The sequence below is a fragment of the Oncorhynchus mykiss genome, chromosome 10 (assembly GCF_057628025.1).
Source record: "Oncorhynchus mykiss isolate SJ-2025 chromosome 10, ASM5762802v1, whole genome shotgun sequence".
NCBI classification, from domain to species: Eukaryota; Metazoa; Chordata; class Actinopteri; order Salmoniformes; family Salmonidae; genus Oncorhynchus; species Oncorhynchus mykiss.
The window spans coordinates 40,141,004-40,160,280 of record NC_143031.1 but is presented as its reverse complement, the minus strand read 5'-3'; the positions used below and the strand labels follow the sequence as shown (position 1 = coordinate 40,160,280).

At 42.1% G+C, this 19,277-nt stretch overlaps 1 protein-coding gene across 1 annotated transcript; it reads left to right on the top strand.

The window, feature by feature from the left end:
• The first annotated feature begins 547 nt into the window (after nt 1–547).
• Nucleotides 548–17,975, top strand: LOC110533871 (CUE domain-containing protein 1). The gene is made up of 11 exons (XM_021618436.3): nt 548–857; nt 8,951–9,728; nt 11,198–11,334; nt 11,904–12,066; nt 12,379–12,631; nt 12,901–12,972; nt 13,213–13,302; nt 13,675–13,768; nt 14,626–14,687; nt 14,856–14,925; nt 15,045–17,975. Coding segments are annotated over exons 2-11 (1,260 nt in total). The 5' UTR covers nt 548–857; nt 8,951–9,410; the 3' UTR covers nt 15,046–17,975.
• Nucleotides 17,976–19,277: the final 1,302 nt, after the last annotated feature.

The following is a 19,277-nucleotide window of genomic DNA, read 5'->3' as shown; positions in this document are numbered from 1 at the left end:
GTGTTGCAGTATTATGCTATCTCAGCTGACCATAAACAGCTAAAAGTAAATTAGGGTTTTATTGCTGTAAATGTTCTTGATATTTATCTGAGAGCCTGTCATAGCTTACCCAACCAAAAACCCAATTTCATTCAAGTGTGACCATTCTTAGAGGCTCAGTTTAAATTGAATTGTGAGTACCCCAAATGAAAAACAAGTGTGGGAAGAAGGAAGCAGGTGTTTTTTGTTTTGAGCCTTTTGTCTGTCTCCTCTCCAAAAGAGAATGAATACAACTATTTTGTAGTGAATCTATTATGAATTAACACAACACCAGTTAACAACCTATAACAGCAAAAATATGGCGATTACAATTTTGCTATGCTTCTGATTTTTTATTTATTTTTATACATAAAATCAAATAGGACGTAGATTGCATAATTGCTGTTTTCCCATATCCAAACATACTTACAAAAGTGTGATAAATAAGACACTGCCCCACTGATAAAAGTATCTTTGTTGCCCTTATGTGCAATTCTCATATTTCTCCGCTAGGCTCCTCTCTTGCGCCATCTGTCTGAAGCCCAAATACATGGTCAAGCAAGGCTATCCGCGCCCAACTGTATTTGCGTGATGGCTTGGCCGTCGTAGAGAGGTGGTAAGAGGGAGACGACACCGGTCACGGTGTGGACCATCAGTCAATGGATGACAGCCCAGCATTCGGTCGCAACCGCAACTTGCGCCAAGAGAAAACACCACTTTTGGTCAACGTTTACCCTCGACCCTCGGGTAAACCAAGCATTGTTTTTTAATGTTGATAATAGCAACGGGGTGGCTAACGTCATTTTTCTAGCTTCAGATGTTCGTCCGCTCTTCACCTGGTAAGGGGGTTTACATTTCACACATCAAAGATGTAGCTTACAAACCCCATCTAGCTACATTTCAATTGTGCAAACGTTCAAATGTGTCGCTTTATGTTTTAAATACTAATACGCTATTCATTGTTAGGTATCTTATAGATAGCAAGCAGCAACATGCAAACCTGTAAAAAAAAAATACTATCCGTCAACTCGTCAGCTAGCTAGAAGATAACCAACCAGCTAGCCTGTCTGGTAAGGCGGGGGGATGAGAAGTCGCGTACTTCAATGGTCCACGGCACTAATTACTTGCTATCGGGGATTCTTGACGTCGTCCCATTGAAGTTGGAATTTAAGAGGGTTAAGGTCAGGGTATGGACATCCCAAGGATTCTATATAGTACTAACCGTGTTTCACTAGCCATATAGCTGGGTGCACCACCAACAGGAGCAATCACGGGGTCTTTGATCTTATGCTGCTGCCTTTGCCCACCGAGGCCCGCAGGGTCTCCTGGCTCAGGTGTCAATGGCCGGGGTTAGCAGATTTGTCATATTGTATTCTTGTAATACATTGTGTTTCAGAAAGCACTAAATAAATATGTGCCTTTTATAATTTTCCCAGAGCTATATATTTACAGTATGGCTCTGGACACAAGATCACACCATGCCAGCGTAGACCCATTATTCTGTCAATTCTCACATAGAAACTATTAGGGATCAATGAAAGAAAGATGTGTTTGTTAGGGCCAGGATGATATCACAATATTCATTAGTTTTATTTAACCAGGCAAGTCAGTTAAGAACAAATTGTTCTGCCCCTGATACCGATTATCGGAGGGATATATATATATATATATTTATTTAAAAAAAATGTATTTGTAATAATGACAATTTCAACAATACTGAACGAACACTTATTTTAACTTAATATAATACATCAATAAAATCAATTTAGCCTCAAATAAATAATGAAACATGTTCAATTTGATTTAAATAATGCAAAAACAAAGTGTTGGAGAAGAAAGTAAAAGTGCAATATGTGCCATGTAAGAAAGCTAACGTTTAAGTTCCTTACTCAGAACATGAGAACATATGAAAGCTGGTGGTTCCTTTTAACATGAGTCTTCAATATTCCCAGGTAAGAAGTTTTAGGTTGTAGTTATTATAGGAATTATAGGACTATTTCTCTCTATACCATTTGTATTTCATATACCTTTGACTATTGGATGTTCTTATAGGCACTTTAGTATTGCCAGTGTAACAGTATAGCTTCCATCCCTCTCCTCGCCGCTACCTGGGCTCGAAACAGGAACACATCGACAACAGCCACCCTCGAAGCAGCGTTACCCATGCACAGCAAAGGGAACAACTACTCCAAGTCTCAGAGCGAGTGACGTTTGAAACGCTATTAGCGCTCACCCCGCTAACTAGCTAGCCATTTCACATCATTACACCAGTCTAATCTTGGAAGTTGATAGGCTTGAAGTCATAAAATGCGCAATGCTTGAAGCATTGCGAAGAGCTGCTGGCAAAACGCACTAAAGTGCTGTTTGAATGAATGCTTACGAGCCTGCTGGTGCCTACCATCGCTCAGTCAGACTGCTCTATCACATCATAGACTTAATTATAACATAATAACACACAGAAATACGACCCTTAGGTCATTAATATGGTCGAATCCGGAAACTATCATTTCAAAAACAAAACTTTTATTCTTTCAGTGAAATATGGAACTGTTCCGTATTTTATCTAACAGGTGGCATCCCTAAGTCTAAATATTGCTGTTACATTGCACAACCTTCAATGTTATGTCATCATTACGTAAAATTCTGGCAAATTAGTCCGCAATGAGCCAGGCGGCCCAAACTGTTGTATATACCCTCACTCTGCGTGCAATGAACGCAAGAGAAGTGACACAAATTCACCTGGTTAATATTGCCTGCTACCCTGGATTTATTTTAGCTAAATATGCAGGTTTAAAAATATATACTTCTGTGTATTGATTTTAAGCAAGGCATTGATGTTTATGGTTAGGTACACATTGGAGCAACGCCGGTCCTTTTTCGCGAATGCGCACCGCATCGATTATATGCAACGCAGGACACGCTAGATAAACTAGTAATATCATCAACCATGTGTAGTTATAACTAGTGATTATGATTGATTGATTGTTTTTTAGAAGATAAGTTTAATGCTAGCTAGCAACTTACCTTGGCTTCTTACTGCATTCGCGTAACAGGCAGGCTCCTCGTGAGGCAGGTGGTTAGAGTGTTGGACTAGTTAACCGCAAGAATTGAATAGGAATTGAATCCCTGAGCTGACAAGGTAAGAATCTGTTGTTCTGCCCCTGAACAAGGCAGTTAACCCACCGTTCCTAAGCCGTCATTGAAAATAAGAATGTGTTCTTAACTAACTTGCCCAGTTAAATAAAGTTGTAAAAAAAAAAAAACGCAAAATCGGCATCCAAAAGTACAGATTTCCGATTGTTATGAAAACTTGAAATCGGCCCTAATTAATCGGCCATTCGATTAATCGGTTAACCGCTACTTGAGATGCAAGCATAGTCATAGTGGCACTGCTTAATGTGTCTTTTCAATAGTCTCCTTATTCTTATGTGAAACCAATAGGGCAGAATCATCTGCATACAGGAACAGAGGGCATGAACAGGCAGAGTCCATGTCATTTATGTAGAGCAAAAAAGCAAAGGCCCCAAAACACTCCCCTGGGGGACACCGCAATTTATCTCATTAGCATCAGACAGCGGCACGTCCACATACACATCAGTTAGGTATGAATTCACCCATAATAAGGAGTTGGTGCCAAAACCAATTGCTTACAGTTTGTGCAACAAAATATCATGGTTCACATTATCAAATGCTTTACCATATTACCATATCACAGAAGTTACCCATGTCAATTTCTTGCTTGATCAAATCATTCAAGTATAGTAAACGTGTCAGTAGAATAGGATTGTCTAAAACCGAACTGAAGGTCATATAAAATGTTATGGTCATCAATGTACTTTAGGATCTGTTCACAGATTCACTTATTTCATAAGGTCCAATACGATCAGCAGCATCACACAGAAATCTAGCCTGGATGTTATACAGTCCTGTAGCTTTCTGTTTGTCAAGGTATTTAAGTCTTTGTAACATCTGAGGTTGAAACCTGGGAAAATCCTAATTGTCCTTCGGAGATGCCCTTGGCTGAATAATAGGTTTGAATAGGATGGTTGGAGTTGGCTAACATGGTTAATGGCAATGGTGGTGAACAATTCATTAAAATGATCAGCCACCTGTGCTCTGTCAATGGTTACAGTACCATTGATGTTCAGTCCAATGCTGTTTGACTGTTTTTGGCTTGTTGCAAGTGCCTAGATCCTTGAGAGTAGAACCCAGTAGAATCACTCCAGAGTTAAGAAAGCCACAATATGCAGTACATATATTTGAAGGATCTCATTAAAGTAACTCTGGTCTGTAGGACTATACAGAGCCGCTACCAAAATTGGTTTGCCCTTAGGTAAAATATATATCTAGCCAAACTGCTTCCATGCGATCATGGTTTAAATCAGTTCTCATGTCAAAACTAATGTCCGCTCTGACATAGATGTACACATCCCCTTCTCTCTGATTTTTGTCCTTTCGGGTAATTAGGAAGTTTTCTCTTTCTGGCGAGCAAGCAAATCTCATCTATTTTTTGGCAGTAGACTGCATACATTAAGATGTTGACCAGTGATCACCAACCTTTTCTGATTCAAGATCACTTCCCTAGTCAAAAACCACTTGAGATCTACTGCTCAGATATTTTTTTTAACCTTTTTTTTACACACATACAACCTCACACAGTTTTGTAGGAATGAAGTTTGGGCAGTAGGTCTAATACATTATCACAGCATATTGGCTATATGATTGGCCTGCCAATATTGTTAATTAGACCATATTATATTTCAAAACTCAAGCTTTGATAACAAAATACATTAGTTGGTTTAGCACTTGTGAGGCACTGTGGAGCATGAATTGAAATCATTTGCTCTTTTATTTTACTGGACTGATGGAACCTGCATCTGATGGTCAACGAGGTCAAATCACGATATCAGTGATCTTCAGGTCGAAAAGTCGAAGCTCTAGAAAGATGCCCGAGTTTCCGACTTGGAATTCCGAGTTGGATGACCGTTCCCAACTGCCTCTCAGACTGACCAGAGAGAGGGGACACCGTCTTCCACCTGATGGCGAAACTCGAGTCGCACCGCATCTGCCTCATGCACAAATTCATGTTGTTCCTATGACCAGAGAAAGTTAAATATTCCTTAATATTAAAATCGACACGACGAGATGCTAATAATAATAAAACGCAGGGCTGTTGATACTTGGCTACTCATTCATCATGGAAGCTCTGTAGCCACGGTGATTTGAGCTATCCGAATGGACAGAGCAGTAGGTGCACTCGATTTAGTCACAGATTTGCCGGTCCGGCGGGCAGGCGTAGGTTGTCTTATGGGAACACTTTTCTACCCGGTGAGCAGGACTTTTGAATCAAGTGCACTTACCGGCAACAGCTCAACACGATTTTAAAGAAGGAGCGCAAGCCTTTATCGTTTGTTAGCTTTTCTACAGAAATATTTGGTGATCGACCGGTTGGCGACCACTGATGTAGACAATGCAAACCTCTGTGGGCGAGGGGCTTGACTCTGGATGATGTTGTCATCTAGAGTCACACGTATTTATTTTCCAACCTATAGCACACAATATTTTACAAACAGCAGGTTTTTAGAGGACCAGTGTTTTAATTTTTGCCATGAAAAAAATATTAGGATACTGGTATCGTCACAGCACTAATATTCATCAAATGTTCAGCACCAATTGGTAGATAAAACAAATACTGATCATGTATATTATTTAGGGTAAGGAAAATATATATGAATAATAAAATAAAATAAATAGCTTGGAAAGCATTTACACACTAAATACAGTGAGCTCCAAAAGTATTGGGACAGTGACACGTTGTTTTTTTTTTTGTCTCTACTCCAGCACTTTGGATTTGAAATCATACAATGACTATGAGGTTAAAGTGCAGGGTATTTTCATCCATATCGTGTGAAATGTTTAGAAATTACAGCACTTTTTGCGTATAGTCCCCTAGGACCAAAAGTATTGGGACAAATTCACTTAAATGCATCCAACAAGTTTGTTGTCACAAGCTTGATGTAATCATTGCGTGCTAGGAATATGGGACCAAACACTAAACTTTTGACTACTTTAATACACATGCTGTTTGTTTTGGTTATGTTTCAGATTTTTTTGTGCCCAATAATGTATTGTGTCCTTTTGGAGTCACTTTTATTGTAAATAACAATAGAATATGTTTCTAAACACTTCTCCATTTAATGTGGATGCTACCATGATTACAGATAATCCAGAATTAATTGTGAATAAAATGAGTGAGAAAGTTAGACGCACAAATATTATACCCCGAAGACATGCTCACATCTCACCACTACAATAACAAGGCAGGTTAGCATTTTTCTAATGTTTTGTACACTATATTGGTGAATAAAAATACAGTGGTTTGATTCATCAAAAAAGTTGCCATATTCAATTGTAACCCATGAAATATTGGAAGGTGAGTAAAGTGTACAGTAGTTGTTTAACAGTATTCCTATGAATCTGTCCTAATAATCCTCACTAATCATGGAACTGTGAACTGTGCTAGGCTTGGGCAATATACTGTTTATACCGTATACTTGGCTATTTTGATATACAGACGGTATGATTTTCAATAAGTGCCTTCAGAAAGTATTCCTACTCCTTGACTTATTCCACATTGTGTTGTGTTACAGCCTGAATTCAAAATGTTATTTTCTCAACCATCTACACACAAGGCACGATAAAAACAAAGAAATGTTTGCAAATGTATTATACAGTTATTTAATGTACATAATATTCACACACATGAGTCAATACTTTGTAGAAGCACCTTTTGGCAGCGATTACAGCTGTGAGTCTTTCTGGGTACGTCTCTAAGAGCTTTCTACACCTGGATTGTGTAACGATTCGAATGGCAGGGGGAGCATCATAGTCCTAATGAGCTATTCACTGCCGGAGAGGAGGCCATACTGCCAACAAAGTATACCATGTAGCCTACACTGTCAATGATACCTTACCTCAGGAGGAGGATTTTGAGGTTCCTGTAAGAGATCCCCTCTTTTCATATTGATTGGCTAAATCCAAAACATCTAGACTAGGCCTAGCTATCCAAAGATAATATTTGTGTGTAGGCCCACCTATTGTTGTGTGTAGGCCCACCTACCCACATGTTGTCCATTGTGTCTGTCTTTCATCACAGAGATTTATCAAACAGTCCTTTGTCTTCTACCGGTAGGCCTTATCTGTAATCAGCTCAGGGCCTAAACCAGCAGGCATTAGTTATGGGTGATGTAAGCAAGCCCTATGCTGCATGTAATTCACAAGAGCAAAGCAGTCCTCCCCTGGCTCCCATATCGGTAAGCAGCTACAGTAGCCTACATGAGGACAAAGAGCTGTGGTGGATTGTGGTGCTAAATATAGCTGGGCGCTAGGTTCAGATTAGTGTTGAATAGTGAAAAGTGAGGAATCGGTGTGTGGGAATTTCATTCAGCCAGCTCTGAGATGATTGATTTGACACCAAGGGCTCCTGACCCCCCCCCCCCCCCCCCCCAGACAGCTCACTGGCTTTAATTGATGTAGGCCTATTTTATCCCAGATAAGTATCTGGAAGAAGAGCTTGACCAATGATTCTGCTTGTGAATCTGTTGCTGCTAGTCAACCCTGTCTTTCAGTCAGTTCAGCCTAACATAAATTATGCTGAATGGAAAGTAGGAATGTAAAGATAGAAGATAGTATTTTTGTATGTTCAGTGTCTGCCTCTGCTGAACTGTGGCACTTCTCTGTATCAGATCATAGAAAAGTTTTTTTGAGCAGAAACTCTTAGAACTGTTAGCAGGCCAGTGCAGAGCAGTGTGTCCTTGGTGCAGCACTGTGATTCACAGGTTCACGTCCCACTGCCCTATTTCATTCTGAGTGCTCCATTATGTTTTCAAATGACCTCCCCTGTCAGGGCAGTACAATCTAGAGCAGGGTTATGGGACAATCTGCCTGCTCTCCTTGTGCTCTAATGCAGCAGTGGTGTACCAGGTTCAGTTCCACCACCTGGTCCAAGTCTCAGACCCTACTAGCATTTAAACAACTTGATCCAGTGCCTCTGTGAACTCTTATTATCCCTAATTTGACACTGTCTAATGCCTACTGACTGACTGTGATGAGGTCCTGCTGGGCTAGGCTGGCTTCATAGTCACACCTCCTGGCCCAGGTCTCTGGGAAACAAACTACCGCATGGCGGTGTGGAGTGTTGACTCAGTGGCAGCCTGATTAATTCAGCTCCTGTAACCTACTTAGGCGGTGCATGTATCGGACCTCTGGGTCACGATGCAGTTGGCAGCGGGTGGTGCCTCTGCCCTTCCCTGGCACTGGCTGACTCTATTCTGGTGCCTGGGGACACAAGCGTTGCCGTGGGAATGCAGACGCCTAGGGTGTCGAGGTCGGGAAAGTAATGCATTCAGACAGCGCCTCTGCCTGAGAGGGACCCAGCTGATTGGAGAAAAAAAAATGGAGAAATTCAAATATGATGACATTGTTTGAGCACTATGAATTTGGAAACTACACACTCGACATGGTTTAATGTGCCAATAAATTAGCACAATCTACGTATTAGTTTTTTCTAATTGCCGCCGTCTTGGAGCTAGTATTGGGATCATGTATACTGTGCTAATGCCAACACAAAAAAATCTAAATAAAGTAACAGAGCATTGTACAATACGGCGAACTTAGCAAATTAGGCATTTGTGATAAGAACATGGGGGCTGCCATCTTTATGCTTCTTCGCCATTGTAACGCCGACCTTCTTTCTGTGTGTGTGTGTGTGTGTGTGTGTGTGTGTGTGTGTGTGTGTGTCTTCAAAAAATGTGTAGCCTTTTTATAACCTCCTTGGACACACTATTGCTCGAGTGGAACTTCTCCATTTGCACCGCTGCTCATTGTGTTGATGCCTGTCTGCTTCATTCTGTTCCTGTTCCCGACACTGCAGGTGCTGAAGGAATGTGTGGGTTGGAAGTGTTAGGACACATCTAGTCTCTGCTCAGAGAGAACACATCTAGTCCACCTCTGCTCAGAGAGAACACATCTAGTCCACCTCTGCTCAGAGAGAACACATCTAGTCCACCTCTTCTCAGAGAGAACATAGCGCTGTGTCTTCCACACACTGCCTGCCTGGGGAGGCCAGCCACCACATCCTCAGAGCATTGGATGCAGCTGGGTCAAAACCAGAGGAGAAGAGAGAATGGCTTTCTGTGGTGCTGTGATGATAAGAGGATAACGGGGCCAAGCACTGAGGGCCCTGAGGTGGACAGACACAGTTGAAGCAGCAGGCCAGGGTTGAGCCAGGCAGGCAGTGGGCACCCACCGTCCAGGGACCAGGAGCCATCATTTCTCGGGTGGTGTGGCCGGCGCGGAGGAGGGGCGCCGTGCGGAGGCTGGGGGCACTCTGGATGATGACCAGCCTGTTCCGCCGCCGCAACAGTGGTAACCATGGTGATGTGGCGTCACACAGCGACAGCCCAGTCCCAGCTGAACTCAACAACGGTAATCCCAGTGGGGGTGGGCGAACGGTGCGGCGTCTGGAGTTCAACCAGGCTATGGAGGACTTCAGTACTATGTTCCCCAGCATGGAGCAGGAGGTGATAGAGTGTGTGCTGCGGGCCAACCACGGAGCCGTGGACTCCACTATCGACCAGCTGCTCCAGATGAGCCTGGAAGGACACGGCTCTGATGACGGCTCCGACTCAGAGGACAGCATCCCCCCTGAGGTACGTCTGCATGGGGGCAGGGGCGCTGGTATGAGAACTTGTGAGTAGTCCAGATAAAACTAAATAAACACAACCTAAGACAGTCTGAGACCATAGCATATCATGAAATGTATGTCAAGGTTGTCAGCTACTTTTTCACCCAATAGTAGTTATTCATTCACACACCTTATTTCCCTGTGTTTTGCCTCTTCAAACCAGATGGTTGTTCTTGGGGAGGGAAAAGTATTTTTAATGTTGCTCTTAATATGCTTTTGTCGTGGGTGACATGCATTTCTCTGGAGGGCATGTGATTATGCACTGCTGTTGTGGATAGAAAGCTTTGATAAACTGCCTAAAGCGATCTTCAAAAGCTTGACAATAGCTAGAGGTGCACACTTTGTGGTCTCTCGTGCAATGGGGTGACTGTTGTGGACAGCTAAGACCAGCCATTCCTTTGGAACTCCCTTGGTGCTGATACATAAACTATTGCTGAGTAGTAACAAGATTGTATCAAGTGCAATATTGGACTGGCAAGCTGTTCACTTTGTATTTGATTAAATTACTGCAGGTCTCTCAGTTTCAGCCATATTGAGTGTTTTTATTAGCCTTTGTCCACTCTGGCTGTATTCCACCATGCACCACACAGGTTATGAACTGTTTGTTTATTTCCCCCAATCATTCTGAAAGACTTGAGGGAGAAAGAGAAGATTAAGAGCTGCACTTAAAAATTACACTGAATGTACAAAACATAAAGAATGCTTCCTAATATTGACTTGCACCTCCCATTTTGCCCTCAGAACAGCCTCAATTTGTCATGGCATGGACTCTCCAAGGTGTCGAAAGTGTTCCACAGGGATGCTGGCCCATGTTGACTCCAATTCTTCCCTTTGTTGTGTTAAGTTGGCTGGATGTCCTTTGGGTGGTGGACCATTCTTGATACACACGGGAAACTGTTGAGCGTGAAAAACCCAGCAGCGTTGCAGTTCTTGACACTCAAACCGGTGCGCCTGGCACCTAAACACCCCATTCAAAGGCACTTCAATATTTTGTCTTTCCCGTTCAGGCTCTGATTGGCACACATACACAATCCATGTCTCAATTGTCTCAAGGCTTAAAAATCATTCTTTAACCTGTCTCCTCCCCTCCATCTACACTGACTGAAGTGGATTGAACAAGTGACATTAATAAGGGATCATAGCTTTCACCTGGCCAGTCTGTCAGTCTATTCTACCTAACATGCTAGGCTATTTTAACAGTAAAGTTAATTTCAATCAACCATTTATTAAATACAGGATTAAAGAGTGCTGCTGGCGCTCACAATGCCTCTAATTTAGGGCAGAGAGGCTGTGCTGTATTGCCAATGAGTAGTTATAATACAGATTCATAATCAATTTAATCTGCTCTTTGAAGTGTCCACATGTGCCATCTGATGGGATTTTCAAGACCTTTTAGAACATTCTCAATGGTTCCCCTGACCTCTGACCCTGTAGATCCTGGAGCGGACGTTGGAGCCGGACAGCTCTGACGAGGAGCCCCCGCCGGTCTACTCTCCGCCCTCCTATGACATGCACATCTACGACAGGAAGTACCCAGATCAGGTCCTGCCCACAGCATCACCACCACCCAGGCAAGAGAAGAAGGGGAGGGAGGGAGGGAGGGAGGTAGGGAGAGAGGGCTCAGGGCTGTCTGCGTGGCTCTGACCTCATTTCATCACTTAAAGGAGAATGATAGATGGCTGGGATAGTGTGAATGAATGAATGCATTTTCTCTTATACCATCATTTACATGAGTGATGAGATGCATATATTCTTCGTTGTTGCTTTCTCAATATCTAATACATGATATGGCTGCTCAGCGATTCATGTTGTGAGTGCTTTGAATGCCAAGAGGTTTGTGATACATTGAATGCTCCACCTGCTGTCTAATGAATGCTACTGCATTAGCTATGAAGTCCATGTTCTGTACTGTGCCCTAACTTGAGTAGATCTGTAGACATAATGCTAGTGGCACTTTTGTTAGATGTAGACAATCTTATGTGTGCCAAGGAGGGAACCTGTGAGAATAAATAAGAGAAACAGACAGGTTTATGCTAGACCGATCCTTTGAAGATGACCAAAACACGTCATTATTGATATGTACTCTTATAGAACATAACATTTATGGGACTAACAATATCCTTTCCCATCTCTGTGCCAGCTTTGATGCCAGTCAATCCCGTCCCTGCCAGGCCCCTCCTGGTACACACCCTCCTGCCAGTCAAAGGCAGATTGGAAGTTACAGGAACTGGAACCCACCGTTACTAGGCAACCTCCCTGATGATTTCCTCCGGATCCTGCCTCAGCAGCTGGACAGTCTGCCAGTAGGTAGATTTATGGGTCAGCCCCTAATGGACCATTAACCCACACTCCCATCACTTACAGACCACTGCCTGGCGCTCTGCTCTCATGGCCAACTGGCTGGATAATTACCAGCCTTTGCAACAGACTGCACATGAAGAAAAATACAGTTAAACTATTTATACAGATTCAATTCCCTGGTACACCCCCCCCCCCGCCCATTTTTGAAAAATTATTTTACAATTCATGGTGCAATTTTATTAAAAGCTGAAGCATTTCCACATAGGACTTGGACACGTCTAACATTGTTCTCTCTGGTCCCTCCCTTCCTGCAGCGTTCTCACAGCAGCCTAACGCCGACTAGTCTGACCCAGCCCTCCTGCTCTTCCTCCCTGTTGTCCATGACGCAGCAGGTTGAGCCTGGGGCTGGGGCGGCGGCCAGGGCAGGCCAGGTTGGCATGGAGACGGACCAGGAGAGAAAGCTGAAGCAGTACTTGGAGGATGAGCGCATAGCCCTCTTCCTGCAGAACGAGGAGTTTATGAGGGAGCTGCAGCGCAACCGCGAGTTCCTCATCGCCCTTGAGAGAGGTGTGCATACACATACAAACGTTTACATTTTTTTCATCATTTGCAAAGGTCTTATACACTACTTAGTGATGATATCACTATGCTTTCATCCCCAGCAATCAAGCTATGAAGAGTCAGTAAAAGAAGGTCTCTGTCATGGCAGTGCTTTTCTCCTCATTCCCTCCACCTCTTCTCTAGTAGTGCATGAAGGAGAGCTTGTCAGCTCCTGCTACATGCCTCCATGCTTTTATCTCCATTGATGCTGAGACATCGGCTCCCTCTGTTTTTAGATCGGCTGCAGTATGAGTCAAAGGCATCCAAGTCCCATCATTCACCAGCTTTCATGGGGACGTCCACTCCAGGTAGATATCATTAATCTGCACTCCATAGCATTTAGCTCCATTCTCGTTCTGGCTCAGTCTGAAACTGTCCAGGTTTCTTCATGCGGTGAAACGCCTTATTATCAAGCAACACAGAGAAAGTGTGACTTGTTGTGCATCTCAGTTGTTGTGTGTGTCTCTGTGTGCATCCCTGTGTGTCTTTCTCTTGTGCTCGCATGTCTCTGTGCGTGGTCTATTTCACGCTGCTTGTCTGTGTTCTAGGAGATAATTGTGCCTCAGGCTCTGGGGAGGCCTGCACCAATGTTACAGATGACGCCTTGTTCCGTGACAAACTCAAGCACATGGGCAAATGTAAGAACACTCAATCTGTCGCTCTCTGGGCCATAACCAAATCATTTTCTCAATGTGTGTGTCTCTATCATTTCAAAATTCAAAATGTAATTAGAACTTTCCATATTGGGCATGTCCAGTTAGCATGACGTGCTTCTAGCAGTACGTGGAAATGTAAATGATGGATGCTGAAGGACATGACCCTTTCACAGTCTGTGCTCCAGAAAGCTATAGGAAAACCAACTTTCCTACTGTCTCTGCACTTGAATGAGATGTTAATAAGATGTTTTTTTAAATATATAATGATGTATTCGTGGACATATGCTTTTTCAAATCAGAACAATCATATTCAATTAAAAAAACCTTTCTATTTGATCATGTAATCCTCCACAGCTACGCGAAAGAAGCTTTTTGAAATCGCTCGAGCTTTCTCTGAAAACACCCGAAGAAGAAAAACAAAAAGGAGGGCCCTCATGAAACATCATTCGTATCCTTCCACTTCACCAGTGGTCCCTGCCACCACCCATCACCTCCCCCTCCTTTCCCTAGTCTCGAGAACTCTGGTTTCAATTACGGACTCTTTTGGCATAGAGGAAATACCTCACTATACTATCCTCTTGAATAAAAGACTAAATAGTAGCAAGTAAGTCAAAGATCAGAGGTTATTTTTAATGAGTGCATTTCGCAAGTGGCCAGTTTGCATCAACAACCTTCATTAAAGCCCTTGCAAAGGTTTTGCCTGCAAACTTTGTTTTCAAATTGTGACGTTCTGGCATGTCTGCATTGTGATTTGTTGAGAGGACCCACCCCAGACATTTTTCCCCCCTTATTGAAGTTGCCAAAAGAGTAGGTCATTGAAACCAGACCCTGGCCTAGGGTCGGGTTTACAAGACGATCCTCTCTCTGGCAGGCCTCCATGCTCAGGAGTCATTGCCCAATGGATATTTTGTCCTTGCCAGAAGTGACAGTGCGGTTCAAATGAACTGAACAGATGTGCTTGCATTGTACAGATGTAATTAACTATCCCTCAGAGACTTCTTTGCATGTTGATGAGTGGCTGTAATATCTGCCTTTGTTTCTATTGTTGATGTCATTTGGTTTGAGTTCCAGGGAAAGTCCCATTTACTATCCAGTTGGTGGGTCAAATGCTGGGCTTCATCATATTTACATTTGAGTAATTTAGCAGATGCTCTTATCCAGAGCGACTTGCAGTAGTGAGTGCATACATTTTCATACCGTTAGGGCTGTGCTGAATTAGGAGGTCCTTTCATGGCCTTGACTCTGAACTTGCATTCATAGTATTGTGTATAAACGTCTGCCTCTCTCCTTAACATCCTCTACCAGACTGGGTAATGCTGCCTCCACTGCCAACCTCTTGGAAGATGAAGAAGCTGGACACCTGAGTGGTACATTTATCCATGTTGTTTTAATATCATTCTAATCAAGAAAAGTAATTGAATCGTATGAGGCATGATTGTTCGATTGTTTCATTTAGGCCTAGTCCAACTGTAAACAGGGAGGTGAATTTAGTCCGCATGCTAATTTGTATGAACCTAACTCATGTGCCTGTACAGAGGAGGACAGCATGCTCAAGAGACCAGGCCCTCAGGAAGAGGAGGTGCCCCAACAGGAAGTGTTATCATGGTGAGAGAGCAGTAACACTGCTCACAAAAAACATACTAATTACTATACCTTGAAAACTAGACATTTTTCATCTTTTGGATTTCCTCAACTAACCATTATCTTAACTATTTCTTTGACAGAGTTGTCATATAGTTTTGTCTGTGACAATGGAAGAACAATATGGCTCACACTACCCTCTCCATGACCTGAACCAGCCTGTCCCAAGTCCCTTGGAATATTACTACCTTCAGATGAAATTTCCCAGTTATGAAGTCGTAAGTCCTGTTTTAGAAGTCAGAGCAATTCTTCCCACCAATGAGATTTCATGTAGCGCGATGAGCTAGCTAATGATAAAGTTAGCTAGCTTGCTTAACTTTGACAATATGGTAAACTAGCTATTATCCACATTGATAAGTTTGACAGCGTCAAACATTCATTTGCTTTATCATCTTATGGTTGATGAAAGGTCAATGATGAAACGTCACAACTCTTAAATTGGTTATCTTCTCTAACTTTCACTCTTGGAATTCCAACATGGGAGGATTGTTCAAGTGCTTATTTCCCAGTCGGAACATCGTATTTCCCACTTGAGTAGCATTTGAAGGCAGCATATTGCTCTTTTGATTTCATGTTTCAGAAATCATCAAACTAGCTAGTTAGGCACTTTTTAAAATATTTAAGTTATATGTCAAATGTATTGTTATTGATGGTGATACAGTAAAGGCACAATGAAAGCTGGAGTTGTAATTCTGATAGGACTCAGGACCCTAGTGCATTTTACTCTCATATGAATGGATTTGAACATGTCTAGCTCCGGAACATTCAAACAGTCCATGTGTGCAACACGGAATGTTCTAGTTTATGCTTCCCCCAATGCAATTATATTCTCCCAATCTGAGACTATATTCTCTACCAAGTTGTCTGCCTTAAGGTTCAACAACAAGGTCCAGATAGGACGTTTTCTCCCATTGATCTAATGGTACAGTTGAAGTCGAAAGTTTACATACATTTAGGTTGGAGTCATTTAAAACTAGTTTTTCAACTACTCCACAAATTTCTTGTTAACAAATTATAGTATTGGCAATTTGGTTAGGACATCTACTTTGTGCATGACACAAGTAATTTTTCCAACAGTTGTTTACAGAGAGATTATTTCACTTATAATTCACTGTATCACAATTCCAGTGGGTCAGAAGTTTACATACACTAAGTTGACTGTGCATTTAAAGAGCTTGGAAAATTCCAGAAAATTATGTCATGGCTTTAGAAGCTTCTGATAGGCTAATTGACATCATTTGAGTCCATTGGAGGTGTGGATGTATTTCAAGGCCTACCTTCAAACCCAGTGCCTCTTTGCTTGACATCAGGTGTAAATCAAAAGAAATCAGCCAAGACCTCAGAAAAACAATTGTAGAACTCCATAAGTCTGGTTCATTCTTGGGAGCAATTTCCAAACGCCTGAAGATACCACGTTCATCTGTACAAACAATAGTACGCAAGTATAAACACCATGGGACCACGCAGCCGTCATACCGCTCAGGGTGGAGATGCGTTCTGTCTCCTAGAGATGAACGTACTTTGGTGCGAAAAGTGCAAATCAATCCCAGAACAATAGCAAAGGACCTTGTGAAGATGCTGGAGGAAATTGGTACAAAAGTATTTATTATCCACAGTAAAAACTAATCCTATATCGACGTAACCTGAAAGGCCTCTCAGCAAGGAAAAAGCCACCGCTCCAAAACCGCTATTAAAAAAGCCAGACTACGGTTTGCAACTGCACATGGGGACAAAAATCATACTTTTTGGAGAAATGTCCTCTGGTCTGATGAAACAAAAATAGAATTGTTTGGCCATAATGACCATTGTTATGTTTGGAGGGAAAAATGGGGAGGCTTGCAAGCCGAAGAACACCATCCCAACCGTGAAGCAGGGGGGGTGGCAGCATCATGTTGTGGGGGTGTTTTGCTGCAGGAGGGACTGTTGCACTTCACAAAATGGATGGCATCATGAGGAAGATATATGTGGATATATTGAATCAACATCTCAAGACATCAGTCAGGAAGTTAAAGCTTGGTCGCAAATGGGTCTTCCAAATGGACAGTCATCCTGAGCATACTTCCAAAGTTATGGCTGAAGGACAACAAAGTGAAGGTATTGGAGTGGCAATCACAAAGCCCTGACCTCAATCCTATAAAAGATATGTGGGCAGAACTGAAAAAGTGTGTGCGAGCAAGGAGGCCTCCAAACCTGACTCAGTTACACCAGCTCTGTCAGAAGGAATGGGCCAAAATTCACCCAAGTTATTGTGGGAAGCTTGTGGAAGGCTACCTGAAACGTTTGACCCAAGTTAAACAATTGAAAGGCAATGCTACCAAATACTAATTGAGTGTATGTAAACTTCTGACCCACTGGGAATGTGATGAAATAAATAAAAGCTGAAGTAAATCATTATCTCTACTATTATTCTGACATTTCATGTTCTTAAAATAAAGTGGTGATCCTAACTGACTTAAGACAGGGAATGTTTACGAGGATTAAATGTCAGGATTTGTGAAAAACTGAGTTGAAATGTATTTGGCTAAGGTGTATGTGAACTTCCAACTTCAACTGTATATTCCCAGAGATGACTAATGTAGGGGAATACTGTTTCCAGTGTAACCAGCGAGCCCTGGTTTGAATCCGAATCTGGACCTTCAGTGTAACAGTATCCATGGGTTTTCACCTTTAGCATGCCTATGCCTATTTAGTAAGTTTAGAAAATAATACATTTACTGTTTCTCATGTACATTATTAGAAACACTATGAATTTCCTTCTTCTGTTTGTGGCCCCTACATCTTTTTTGCTTACAGAAGAGCAGTTACACCTTCAATTGTGAGTTGAGGCTTAACTGTCACGGTTAACTCTACTTGCAATTTTCATATTCTACCATTTTCATTCTTAATGAATTGTCTTTTTCAACCACATGTGTTCTTGCTGGTGAATATCACTGCTATGTCTCTCAGAGTATACCTCTTTGCACCTCAGAACTTTTACTCAAGTGGTATGTTTTTGTTATTTAAAGAAAAATAAATTATGTTTATTATTTGAAGATAGCCGTTTTACTCCTGTGTTGCTTGTAGCTACTTAGGAAAGGAAGCTCGAGACTATCACAATGATCCAATGGCTTTATGTGATCCTACTGTAAATGAGACCAGTAAGACTTGATAGAAGTTTTTATATTTTGTCTTCCATATATTTTTTTTGACAATACCAGTACTTCCTGATATTGCTCACGCTGGTTTAGACTTGTATTTATCTGCATCGCATTAAGTGCATTTAGAAATTAGTCAGACCCCTTTACTTTTTTCCACATTGTTACATTGTAGCCTAAAGATCTAAAAGATCTACAATTGATTCAATTGTTTTTTTCACCTCATCAATCTACCCACAATAACCCATAATGACAAAGCAAAAACAGTTATTTACATTTTTTTCCCGCAAATGTATACAAAATTAAAAATGGAAATATGACAAGTATTCAGACCCTTTACTCAGTACTTGAAGCACATTTTGCAGCGATTACAGCCTCGAGTTTAATTGGGTATGACGCTACGAGCTTGACACACCTGTATTTGGGGAGTTTCTCCCATTCTTCTCTGCAGATCTGCTCAAGTTCTGTCAGGTTGGATGGGGAGTGTCACTGCACAGCTTTTTCAGGTCTCTCCAGAGATGTTCGATAGGATTCAAGTCTGGGCTCTGGCTGGGCCACACAAGGACGTTCAGAGACTTGTCCCGAATCCACTCCTGCGTTGTCTTTGCTGTGTGCTTAGGGTCATTGTCCTGTTGGAAGGTGAACCTTTTTCCCCAGTCTGAGGTCCTGAGCACTCTGGAGCAGGTTTTCGTCAAGGATCTCTCTGTACTTTGCTCCGTTCATCTTTCCCTCTACCCTGACTGGTCTCCCAGTCCCTGCCTCTGAAAACATCTCCAAAGCATGATGCTGCCACCACCATGCTTCACCATAGGGATGTTGCCAGGTTTCCTCCAGACGTGATGCTTGGCATTCAGGCCAGAGTTCAATCTTGGTTTCATCAGACCAGAAAATCTTGTTTCTCATGGTCTGAGAGTCCTTTAGGTGCCTTTTGGCAAACTCCAAGTTGGCTGTCATGCAGTTGTGGAAAAAGTACCCAACTGTCATACTTGAGTAAAAGTACAGATACCGTAATAGAATATGACTCAAGTAGAAGTCAGTCACCCAGTAAAATTCTACTTGAGTAAAAGTCTCAAAGTATTTGGTTTAAAATATACTTACAGTGGGGCAAAAAAGTATTTAGTCAGCCACCAATTGTGCAAGTTCTCCTACTTAAAAAGATGAGAGAGGCCTGTAATTTTCATC

Bases quoted from the DNA above. Each gene is read 5' to 3' on its own strand.
- LOC110533871 (XM_021618436.3), top strand. From the start codon at position 9,411: ATGATGACCAGCCTGTTCCGCCGCCGCAACAGTGGTAACCATGGTGAT. The intron at 11,335-11,903 runs GCAAGAGAAGAA...TCTCTGTGCCAG, and splicing joins ACAGCATCACCACCACCCAG to CTTTGATGCCAGTCAATCCC. The intron at 12,067-12,378 runs GTAGGTAGATTT...CCCTTCCTGCAG, and splicing joins AGCAGCTGGACAGTCTGCCA to CGTTCTCACAGCAGCCTAAC.